This window comes from Polypterus senegalus, chromosome 18 (genome assembly GCF_016835505.1).
Source record: "Polypterus senegalus isolate Bchr_013 chromosome 18, ASM1683550v1, whole genome shotgun sequence".
Lineage (NCBI taxonomy): Eukaryota > Metazoa > Chordata > Cladistia > Polypteriformes > Polypteridae > Polypterus > Polypterus senegalus.
In genome coordinates, this window is record NC_053171.1 from 8,367,787 (window position 1) to 8,380,510 (window position 12,724).

Below are 12,724 nucleotides of genomic sequence, written 5' to 3' on the forward strand. Positions count from 1 at the left end.
CTGAACATTTCTTTGTGCTCCAGTCCTGTCCGGACACATTTTTCTAAGCAAAATAAAGATAGAAATCTCTACATGGGGTTGTAGTAATGCGCTCTGACCACTAGAGGGCTCTTGTCTAGACCGCCTATGTCCAGAAACGGTAGCTCGTTCAAAGTCCTAGAAATCTTCATTCCACCTTTCACTTCGGACTTTATGGAAACTGAGACATTTTACAAGCGTGGCGCCGGCCATTCGTTGAAGAAAACGAATCAACGCAGACGCTTTAAAAGCCGCTTGATTTAAATAAATAAGAAAAGGAAGGACACGAATCTCGGTCTGTTTTTAATGTATGTTTTTTTCTGCATTTTTAAAAAACACTTGTATTCAGATTGTTTTTAATTTACAACACACAAAGGCAAATGCACGTTTTTTTTCTTTTCTAACACATGTTGCTTGTATTAAATCGGCATTAAATCAATTACAAAAAATGAACAGCATTGCATTGTAATTAGAAAACGTGGAGTATAAGGGTCGTGTTAACATTATAACATATTTAACCGTGTATAAAGATTTTATTTAGATTTATTTACTACTTAAATGAGATTAAAGATTTAATCAGCAGGTCTAATTCCATCCTGAAAGCCACCAAAGAAGGGAGAGATTAAAAAATGTAATTTATGGATAAAATATTTACCTAAAATTATAATATTACACACCATTACTACACAAGTAAATCTGAGGATCTTTGTATTTAAAAAACATGTTCATCCAAAATGTAGAAAAAGTAAATAAAAAAATAAACGTTCTGAAGTTTCAATCACTTTTAAACAGAACGTACAGATATTATCATCCATCCCAAATTTTGTTTCTGTTACAGTATTCATAATCGTAAAGTGTGTTCCCTTCGCTTTAGGAGGCATCGTAAAAGAAATATATATTTTTCTAATACTAGCCTGCACATGTTTCGCATGATTATTGAGATTACATCTTCTGCTTAATCTTTCCATCCATCTTCCAAACCGCTTTATTCTGAGCAGGGTCGCGCGGGTCTTCGCCTTACTAAACTTGGAAAGGTTTTTTTTTAGCACGAGATGTTCTTACAAAAATAAATTCACGTCCAAACAAGAATAGATCAATCATCAATGTATAGATTTTACAATCTAGTTACAGTTTCCGAGTATTGGAAATTGTAATAAAGCGCAGTTTTAACGGGAAGCTCGACCACTAGATGCACGCGCCGCTCCCGCTAGCGCCAGGCGCGCGCAGCGCATGACTGTGTCGCGCTTACTCTTGACGTGGCAGCGCTCGTGGGCGGCCATTGTGTTGTGACGTCACGCGAAGGGGCGGCAGTCTGTTTGGACGGGTCCCAGAGCGCAGGCGGACGAGTGTCGCGGTGGCGTCTGAGAGGGAGTAGTAATACGATTGGTAAGTCAAATGTTTGTTTAAATACTACTAAAAGGTGCGGGTTTGTTTTCGAAGTGAAAGGGTTGGACGCTGGTGACAGTAAGGAGGACTGGGGTGTACGAGGAGTTGAGGGTCCTTGGGCGGAGGGTCTCCTGTTGTGGGCGAGGCGCGGGGGGCCCGGTGCATACCGAGAATCTGTAGGTGTTACATTGGAGTTTGCAGGGCTGGTGACAGGCGAGCGGTCGCGGTGTTCACCCGTAGCTGTTGTGAATGCTCGGTGTTTGTTTGTAGTTTGGATTTTTCTTGTCGCGTGTCTGCCCTGGTGCTTTGGCTTCTTCAGTGCACGACAAACGTGGCAGTCGAGTCGCCTGTCTGTTACAACGTTGGCGTGGAAGCGTTCAGAGTCCAAGCGGCGCACTACACGCCGGGGATGCCGCAATAGCGACTGAAGCCCAGCAGTATTTTTATTTTTAGTACTTACCGCTAAGGTTTTTGAAGACTCGCTGTGTAATTTAGCAGAGCGGTCATTCTTTTTTAATTTAGGACTTATAAGTAGAGCTCATAAAGCTCGTAGAAGTAAACCGTGAAGGAACCGCTATACAAATAGTGGAAAGAAAATGAAGCGATAGGATTTGGCCAAGTTGTTCTGATGGGACTGCTACCTCCCTTGAACTTTGTGGTTAAAACAAAATGACAAGCCGTCCAACAAATCAATAAAATGTGGAATGTTTTGGACCATAAGGCTGCTTTTTGATGTGTGTCATTTTTTAAATATTCAGGAGAGTTGATTGCGATCGCACCGCATTTGTTTTTGCTGTTACGTTATTTAAAGAGCCCTCCCAGTTTATGGTTTTTGTGGGTGAGTTAAGAGGCATAACGTGGGTCCAGTAAGTAAGATGGTTAGACTTTACTGTATTGGAGGTACGCTGCCCTTGAACTTCCTTTGAAATTGCACGTCGTTATTCAGAAATAAGCATTTAGTGTAATGGAGGGATTCAGATTTTCCTCTCAATAATTTAAGCAAACTGTAAACTTCCAGGATAAAGATCAAAGATGTAATCTGCTTCAGCAAAGCCAAGTAATACAATAAAAATAAAAAAAAACTACTTATTATTTTGTGGCCTAGTGGGAGAGGAGCTATGAAGTAAAACATGAAACGCAAGATTTCAAACATTGTCATCCATTCCAAATTTTAATCTTAGAAACTCTTTACAGGTGTTTATTAATAATCTTCATGTATATTTCCTGTGCTTCCGAGAATAAATCATCTACTTAATCCATTTCATCTTCTAAACCTACTTTGACCTGAGCAGGGTTAGGGGGTCTTCTGCTAAATAAACTAGGATTGTTTTTTTTTTAAATTAAGATATGTTCTTATAAAAATATTATTACACATCCAGTGATGAAAGGGGCAAGCATCAATATATTCATTTTTTGCAGTCTAATTTCATTTTCTGAGGATTTTCTTGCTAGGTAAAGCACAGTTTTAAAAGAAAATGAAAATCCAGCCAATAAATAAGTAAAATCTGGAAAGGTGTGGATCATAAGGCTGCATCCTTTTTTTTATTTTGTATTTATTTTTTTAAATATCCACAAGCGTTGATAGCAGTTGCTCCTTTTTATTTGTTACTAGCTGAAGTACCTGCCATTGCCCAGGAGGAAAATAAAGTTGTTTTTTTTTTTAAATTTGTTTGTGAAAAATAGAATGGAAAAAAAGTACAACTTTATAAACAAAAATAAATTAACAAACAATGAAGACTCACTAATTTGCTTGTATTATTCACTGAAGTGCCTTGTCATATACAGTGTTTTTAGTTTTTCCATCTTAAGCCAATTTATAAAGGTTCTTAGGACTTTCCACCCTTGAACATGCCACATAAAGTTGTCCATGAATGAATGTGTTAAAAAAATCCTACTACATTTTTACGAAAAAATTGTAACACCAACACATCTATGATGCTGTGAAACAAATGTTTTATTCTTCTTCTTCTTTCATCTGCTCCTGTTAGAGGTTGCCACAACAGATCATCTTTTTCCTTCTCTTCCTGTCCTCATCACCTTGTCCTGTCACACCCATCACCTGCATGTCCTCTCTCAGCACATTCATAAACCTTCTCTTAGGCCTTCCTCTTCCCTGGCAGCTCTATCCTTAACACCCTTCTCTCAATATACCTCCTCTGCACATGTCCAAACCAGCGCCATCTCGCCTCTCTGACTTTGTCTCCCAACTGTCCACCCTGAGCTGACCCTCTAATGTCCTCATTTCTAATCCTGTCCATCCTCATCACCCCCAATGCAAATCTTAGCATCTTTAGCTCTGCCACCTCCAGCTGTGTCTCCTGTGCCACCGTCTTCAGTCCTTATGACATAGCATAGACCTCCCCTGTCACTCTTGTTGATATCCATCTGTCACAAGTCACTCCTGACACTCTTCTCCAACCTGCCTGCACTCTTTTCTTCACCTCTCTTCCACAATCCCCATTATTCTGTACTGTTGATGAATAAACAAAAATCGCAAAGAGAGCCGCTGAATCCTAATAGATACCCTGAACTGATCAAAATATAATCGCGGAATACATTCAAGGTAGTGTAAAAAACGATGGGGAAAAGGAAAGTTTTTTTGACAGATTCATTTTTGTTTTGTGGTGTAGTAATAAGTTTTTACATGCAGAATTTTTGACGACAAAAAAAAGTCCATTAAATTTAATATTATTAGGTTGATCTAATTCTGTTACCACTACATCATTGTTACAATAACAATAATGCAAGATGAAAATATTGTTAACAGAAACAAAGATTAAACGACAAACAAATAATACTGCGGATTTTTTAATGATAAAACTGTTGGTTGCTTTTACGGAGTACACCGGCAATGTTCCGAGCATCAACTGGATGGCAAGATACGTACAAGACCGCAAGATTGTTACAGTCTGCTTTATATATACAGTAAGATTGTTATTGAGTTATTTAAGGGACCCTCCAGCATAAGATTTTTTTTTTTAGTTTTGTGGGTGTGTGAGGATGTCATCACCATAACATGGACCCAGCACGACCAAATTTGGAAGTTCATTTTAAAATGCATGTAATAATGTGTGTATGTATCTATATGTATGTGTATGTGTGTGTATGTATATATATATATATATATATATATATATAAAAGCTATCAACTTCCCGACAGTGTTCAGAAGCCATTAAGAAGGCTAACAGACTGTCAGGTTATATAGCGCCTTGATGTGCGGAGTACAAGTCACAGGAGGTTCTGCTCAAGCTTTATAACACACTGGTGAGACCTCATCTGGAGTCCTGGGTGTAGTTTTGGTCTCCAGGCTATAAAAAGGACATAACAGCACAAGAAAAGGTCCAAAGAAGAGCAACTGGGCTGATTCAGGGCTACAGGGGATGAGTTAGGAGGAAAGATGAAAAGAGCTGAGCCTTTATAGGAGATTAAGAGGAGATGAAGAGGAGACCTGATTGATGTGTTTAAAGTCATGAAGGGAATTGGTACAGATGATTTGGACTGTTATTTTAAAGTAAGTTCATCAAGAAAACGGGGACACAGTTGGAAACTTGTTAAGGGTCAATTTCACACAAACATTAGGAAGTTTTTCTTTACACAAAGAACGATAGACACTTGGAATAAGTGACCAAGTAGTGTGGTGGACAGTAAGACATATGGGACTTTCAAAACTCGACTTGATGTTTTTTTGGAAGAAAGTGGAGAGGACTGGTGAGCTTTGTTGGGCTGGATGGCTTGCCCTTGTCTAGAGTGTTCTAATATGTATATGTGTGTCTGTGTTTAGATAAAAAAATATTTTTCCCCTCCTAGGCCCAGCAGCGGGTGACAATATGGCAACCTTCCAGGAGTTCATTCAGCAGAATGAGGACCGGGATGGGGTTCGATTTAGCTGGAATGTCTGGCCATCTAGCCGCTTGGAGGCTACCAGAATGGTGGTTCCAGTGTCTGTCCTCTTCACACCATTAAAGGAACGTCCCGATTTGCCACCCATTCAGTATGAGCCTGTGCTGTGCAGCAGAGCAACCTGTCGTGCTGTTCTCAATCCATTATGGTAGGTGGCAGTCGTTTCTTCTGTGGTTTTCTTCTTGTGCTTTACCAATAGAGCACTATACCAGTACCTTAATATTCAAAAGAGAAAATTTGAATGGAAAATAAAAAAAATAATTTAATTTGTGCTTGTTGTAGAACATTAAATGCTCTATATGTAGTGTCAGGTTCAAGCTTATTGTCATATGAGTACAGTACATAGTACAAAGAAATTGTGACTTGCATGTGTCCTCAGAACAGTGACAGTAATACAGCACCAACATAGACATACACATTGTTCGAAACAAATGTATAAGTATATAAAATCTATTATATAATAAAATGCTAACGTGTGTGTCTGGTTCTGCTCACCAATCTGGTCTGTCAGTTTGGCTTTAGTGAGCTGGTAGAGTTGAAGTTGTAAGCAATTCTTGGGTTACTGGAGTTGGAATCAGTTGAAGGTACCGACTCTGACTAAGTGTAAACTGTAATATAAGGTGTTACTTTCTGATTTCACGTATACAATGACAATTTAGTCATTCTTTTCTATGACCCTACAATTGTGTTTTCTAAAAGCTCTCTTTTTTCCCATCCACGCTGCTACATGAATTTACACAGGTCAGAGAACATATTCAGTGGCCAAAAAACTGTGTGGATGAAATGCCAAACAAATATTAAAAATGTGCTGGAGCTTGGGTTGTGGAGTCGAAAGCAATTATTGAGTTACTAGAGTCGGAATTGGTAAAAGCGTGCCGACTCCGACTAAATGTAAATTGTAATGTGTTCAAATTTCTAAATTCACATTTAAAGATTTAATTAGGACTCTTCAAAAATGATCGCTTTTATCTTTTTTTTTTTATAATTTAGTGAGTTAAATTTTTGTTTGTAAGACACAGCAGCATTGCTACAGCCTTTCACACTGGAACAGATTGAGGTTATTTTACAGAGGCTGGAGCGCCAATCCTGCCACAAACCCCCAAGTTTTCCCTGTAAATTGGAGGACCTCCTTGCAGGATGCTGGATGCAGATTAATGTCAAAGCCAGGATGAAGCAATTGCAGTTTAAGGGTCTCGCTCAAGGGCCCAACAGAATAGAGTCACTTGTGGTGTTTACAGGATTCGAACCAGCAACCTTCCGATTGCCAGTGCAGGTCCCTCGCCTCAGAGCCACCACTCTGCCCATAGTCCGAGTTGGAGTCAAAGGTTTTGTTGATTCCACAGACCTGTTTGGCTTTGGTGACGCAATTGAAAGGGGGATAGTGTAAGACACATGAGGAGGAGTTAAGGTGTACCAAGTAACACTGAGAGTTGCCTTCACAGACTGGAAATATAAAAGCAGACAGGAGGCAAGAAAGGTGCCTCGAAAATAATGACAGAGCGCCCAAGAATGCAGGCCGGAATGCGCTTGAGAGGGAGAGTGTCAGGGCAAGAGAGGTTTAGGCACACAAGGATACCAAGGAAAGGCACTGAAGGTACACACAGAGCAAGAGATATCAAATATTTTAACATTTATTCTGTTCTGTTCAGTCCTCAAAAGGTAACATTGAATTTAAAATTAAATTAGTTTCACTTTCACTAGACGTGAATTTCCATTACTTGTGGGTCTTAGAAATCTGTCCATCATATGACAAGGTCCTACTCTACTAAAATTGTATTATTTCAAATGAAACTGATAATCCATGATGATCTGTTACAGTAGATGCTAAATGCCAATATAAATATTATTAAAATGTGTGTGCTGCTATTTAGTTTTATTATTTTCTAACATTATTATGCTATTATTACTAATGCTATATAACAGTAATACTTTTTGTTGTCCCCTAGCCAAGTAGACTACAGAGCAAAACTCTGGGCCTGCAATTTTTGCTACCAAAGAAATCAGGTAAATCTTTTGTAACATTTTAACATACCAGCAAGTGTATACTGTGTACTACTGCTTTGTTGTCCTTGTAACTTTGAGATTCTTTACTTGTCACTTTAGTTTCCTCCGACCTATGCTGGAATTTCAGAGATGAATCAGCCTGCAGAGCTTCTGCCACAGTTTTCTACGATTGAGTATGTAGTACAGGTAATTATTATTTTTTTTTTGCATGTCACATATTAAGTCAAAGACACGTTGTAGAATGTTTAACGTGTGTAGCCAGTAGATCAAGAGAATGATGTTAACTTGTATAAGACATCTGAGAGGGCACATCTGGCGTACTGTGTGTAGTTTTGGTCTTGATACTGTAAGAGAACATAACAGTGGTAGAGAAAATCAAGAGAAGAGTCACCACATCAATTCTAGGACAGAGGGTTTTGATGGACAATTAAGAGACCTTTAGTTTTTCATCTTAAGAAAATGAAAACTAAGTGGTAACATGATGAAAGCTGTGAGGGCGGTGATGATCAGCTGTAATTTTAAAAGCAACTCTTAAGCAGACAGGTTCAGGCGTGGAGTATTCCTTCACAAAGCTGAAACTAATTAGATGGCCAAGTATTGTTGTGTGACAATAATGTTGGAATCTAATTAATCCACATAGACCTCGGTGTTAAAGTTTGTAGTGCGCCATGCAATGCCTGTCTGCCTATCTGTCTGTCTGTCTGTCTCATAAGCCATTTGGTATGGGATTTGTAAAAGTAGTGTTAATGTTTGTGATGCACCATCTGTTGGAATAACAAATGCAATACATTTTATTACTGAAAATATTTGTGATGTGCCATCCTTTAGAATGACAGACTCCTAGCAACCAGATGGTCACACAGATAGACACTTCACCTTTTACTAAGGTGAATAGGAGTTTACAAGTTATGCTGAGGTAAATTATTTCTTGTCAAAAAAAGTTTATTATTAGATTATTTTTTAGTATCTACATGCATTTAATTTTTATCATCATTGGCGTAGTGGGCGGCTTTTTTCAAAATGCATAGAAATGTATATTTAATAATTCCTTCTTTCTTTACACTGTGCACTTCTTTACTGGGATTAAATGCACAGAAACCTTAACAAATGTGTCTTCCTTTTTAGAGAGGACCCCAGATGCCTTTAATATTTCTCTATGTAGTGGACACCTGCATGGAAGATGAAGATCTGCAGGCGCTGAAGGAGTCATTACAGATGTCTCTCAGCCTTTTACCTCCTACGGCTTTAGTTGGACTTATTACCTTTGGCAGGATGGTTCAGGTTCATGAACTTGGCTGTGAAGGAATTTCAAAGAGTTATGTTTTTAGGGGTACAAAAGATCTCACAGCTAAACAGCTTCAGGTTAGTTAGTCATTTTTGTGTTAAATACTTTTGTTTAAATATGCATTTAGGTTCTAATATGATTTCTTAACGCTTTCTTTTCTCAGGAAATGTTGGGTTTGTCCAAGCCAGTAACAGCTCAGACTACTCGAGGTGCCCAGGTACAGCAACCACCTCCGTCCAACAGGTAACCTGTCACAATTTCCAGTTTTCAAAGGAAGTCAGAAAAGCTTATATGGTGAATAAAAAAAAAAGTCCATCTATTTTCTACGTGTTATTTCGGGATCCAGGTCGTTGGGGCAGCAGTATAAGCAAAGATGCCCAGGTGTCCTCTTTTCCTGCCACCTCCTCCTACTCCTCTTCAGGAGAACTGAGGTGCTGCCAAACCAACTGGAAAATATGTCTACATGTATCCCAAGTCTGCTCCGAGGTCTCCTGCCAGTTGGACATGCCCAAAACACCTCTGTCTGGGGGGGCGTGGGAATTAGGAGGGCATCTTAATTAGATGTCTAAACCACCTCAAGCATCATCTTTTGATGTGGAGGAGCAATGGGTCTACTTCGAACTTTTCTAAAATGTCTGTGCTCCTTGTTGGGAGTAAAGCTCATTTCTGCTGCTTGTAACTGAATTGCCACCTTATTGTGGTGATGCAGGGTCCCAATGATTCTAAGGGCTATGTTTTTGGGGAAATTGTCCCTTGTAGGGTCACCAAAGGCAAATTAGACTAAGTGTTGTTCATATGGCTCTTATGAGAAAGATTTTAAAGGGCCGAGTAACCCTTCCAGGGGAAATGAAACACGTTGGGGAGTGCCTGGTGGTCGGGTCTCTACCCATGAGACCCAGTCTGGCTGAACCCAAACTAATCCCCAAGAGCCAATACTTTATTGTAGAAATAAAATCTTAAATTATTTAGTTTATGAGACATGAGTGATATAATTAGTGCTGGAAATCTGAAGTACCTGTTTATATTACACAGATTTTTGCAACCTGTACAGAAAATTGACATGAATTTAACTGACCTTCTGGGAGAACTCCAGCGTGACCCATGGCCTGTTCCTCAGGGAAAGAGACCACTGCGATCACTGGGGGTGGCTCTTTCTATTGCTGTTGGTCTGCTAGAGGTACTGGTTTTTTTTTTAATTTCTTCTTTTCTAAATCATATGTAAAGGCCTTGTTTCAGGACCTGAGGACGTTAACAGACTTTCCCATTAAAAAATATGATTTAGGCACAAATGGGCCTAGATAGAAACATGTGGAGCTGTTCTCTCAGTGTGCAAACAGAGTTTGAGATGTTAGTTATGGTATCCTATTAGTCTGAAGTTTACACATTTGAAGAGGTCAGTAACATGTGCATCAGCTGTGTGGAATTTTAAGGAAACATTAAGGAGACTTGGAGATTATAGTGTGTAAAATGCTGCTGTTTTTAAAAAGGGTTAAAGCAGACAAATAACCTGGACCAGACACAACTTACACAAGAGTGTTATAAACGTGTGTTACACACTCACCTCCCTCTCTCTCTCTCTCTCTCTCTCTCTCTCTCTCCTTGTCCCGTGCGAGGGCTGCTTTGGTTAAAAGTGACCTTTTTATAATCACCATCATGTACAGCCAGGCTGAAATAGGGTGTTATAATCAGAATATTTTGTCTTTAATATTTTCAAACTACTGTTAAGTATGTAACACATTTTTATTAAATGTACTTTTCTTTGTTTTGTAAGTGCACCTTCCCTAATACCGGAGCTCGCATTATGTCTTTCATTGGAGGACCATCCACTCAAGGCCCTGGGATGGTTGTGGGTGATGAACTGAAAGCTCCTATAAGATCTTGGCACGATATTGAAAAAGACAATGCAAAGTTCATGAAAAAAGCAACAAAGGTATATAGTAATGGTTTGAATTTAGAGTGTCTCTTTTTTATTATTATGTACAGTAACTTTGGAGAAGTAATCAGAAATGTACTGTTCTTTGTATTGGCCTTGCCTCTGCAGCTTAATTTCCCCCCCAACATTCACAAGACATTTCCACAGCATACATAACACATTTCCTTTTGTTTTGTTCTTTTTTTTTGTGATCAGATTTTTTTTGTTAAGTCCAGTAAACATAAAAAAACACACATTTAGGAATTGTTGAAAAAAGAACAGATTATAGCCACGGAAGGCAACAACAGCTCCACCAAGAAACTGCCTTGTAAAAAGGGTTCCGTATTGTATTAAAAACTACTGATGCCCAGGCAGACTTGGAAGTGGAGGCAAGACAGAAACAGTGAGCACCAGAGGAGAAAAGGAATAAGAGAAGGGGAAAATTAAGGATTACTAGTTAGTTATTAGTATATACAGGTATACCCTGCTGTTCTTTCTGAGATCCTATGAAGTGCCTTGAGCATGGGAAAGGGGCTATAGAAATAAAATGTATTATTAATATTTTATTAGTGTAATGTGGACCCCTCACCAACCAGCTGTAGACCAAGTGCAGAGCAGCTTGCCAACTTTATATGTTGGAGCCATATGGTCCATTGATCTGTGCCACTGAAAGTTCAAGTAGGGTTTGATTAAAGAAAGAGAATTTCTGGAAGTGTACAGGGAGTGAGTCAGGAAATCTCAAGCGAGAGGCTAAAATGAGTATAGCATATATATATATGAGATGGCACCAGACATAATAAGCTCCATTGGATAGAAGTCAAGGTAAGAGAAGAGCGGTCCAGGAGCACATTTCCTTTTGAAATACCTAAAAGCTTAAAAAGTCTTTTGTTTACAAGGTCTAATGTATTGGTTGTTAACATGAACATCAAATAACAAATGCGTCTGCCATGTAAATAATGAACAAAATGCAAAATGCTGTGAGGTCTTTGAACGTTGGTGGGGAAAAAAAAGACTTTTGCCCTGCCCAAAATAGATGTTGGGGAGCATTCACTGGTACATCGTGTTTCCGAACCCGCCATAGAACGAAACTGCTCAGATCCAGACTGTCCAGTTCCGCCTGCTGGAAATGACCCTCTATCTGCTGCAGTCAGGTGTTACATAGGCATCCCCTTGGCCTGGTCCAGCCACTTGGGTCCTGTTAGCTGGATCACCCTCGGGTAATCGCGCCCCATGGCTGTATTGCCGTAACTGACGCTCCCTTACAATGCAGGTCACGTGCCTCATTCAGGACTGCATGATCAACAGAAAGTCAAACCAATGGTACCCAAGGATTTTCCAGAGAGAGACAGTACCAAAGGTACAGCTGCAGTCTTTGTGTCAGGTCAGTGTCCATGGTTCACAACCATATAGGAAGACGGGAAGCACCAAGACTTGGACCTTCGTCCTTTTGCATAGATATCGAGAGTGTCACACGCCCCTTTCCAGCGACTCCATGACCCCCTCATGCTCTCCCAATCCAGTGTGCTGACGTGTTAATTACAATTGTAATGAACACATCCCCTCCGTTACTTTATTGGTACAGTGTAGGACATGGTATTAATAGCGATTTAATCTCACCATCATTTCATCTCCTCTTGCAAAGTTAAATGCTTACAACTCGCATCTGATTGGTCATATTTTGCTCTCAAAGCAAACATAAATCTAGTTATGTCTGTAATGACGTAAAAGTGTCAATAACGAAAACCTATGTTTGTGTTTATTTTGTCCCTTTTTTAAAAACTGTATTTAAATAATAAGCAATCACACGCTGAATTTAATTGTTTTAAATTCCTGTTATCACATGCTAGACATGACTTGTGTGTGTTTTTTGTTTTTTCGATACATGGTGATTGAGTGTTGTACCATCACCAGTGTGTAACATTTGTATACAGTATGTTTTTCCTCATGTATTACTGTGTCTTCTGGAGTTATTCAACTATTTGCACTTGCACATGAATGTAGTACTGTCTTTTGCTCGGCACTACCAATACTGTTAAAAATAATAATAATAGTACTGTTGCATTTTTAGACTTTTGATACCGACTTTGTACTGAAGTATCCATTCTTGTGACGTCCCTAATGCCCCTCACATTTGTCATGAATCACAGAATGTAGCTTGGGTTGATTTTGCGTATCTCTCTGCTTCTTGCAGCACCAAAAAGAAAGAAGGCTTCTGTCC

The 12,724-nt window shown here is 39.2% G+C and overlaps 1 protein-coding gene across 2 annotated transcripts in view; it reads left to right on the forward strand.

Annotated features, from left to right (window-relative positions):
• The first annotated feature begins 200 nt into the window (after nt 1-200).
• sec23a (Sec23 homolog A, coat complex II component) overlaps nt 201-12,724 on the forward strand; it is a 64,061-nt gene continuing 51,537 nt past the window's right edge. Inside the window, exons 1-8 of one of the 2 annotated variants that reach the window (XM_039741154.1) lie at nt 201-326; nt 5,213-5,453; nt 7,252-7,309; nt 7,409-7,495; nt 8,435-8,671; nt 8,758-8,837; nt 9,627-9,771; nt 10,366-10,524. In XM_039741154.1, the coding sequence (XP_039597088.1) occupies nt 5,233-5,453; nt 7,252-7,309; nt 7,409-7,495; nt 8,435-8,671; nt 8,758-8,837; nt 9,627-9,771; nt 10,366-10,524 (987 nt within the window). In that variant the 5' untranslated portion in view covers nt 201-326; nt 5,213-5,232. Of the gene's footprint in view, nt 327-1,299; nt 1,405-5,212; nt 5,454-7,251; nt 7,310-7,408; nt 7,496-8,434; nt 8,672-8,757; nt 8,838-9,626; nt 9,772-10,365; nt 10,525-12,724 lie in introns of those variants that run through there. The other variant, XM_039741153.1, reaches the window with a different exon arrangement.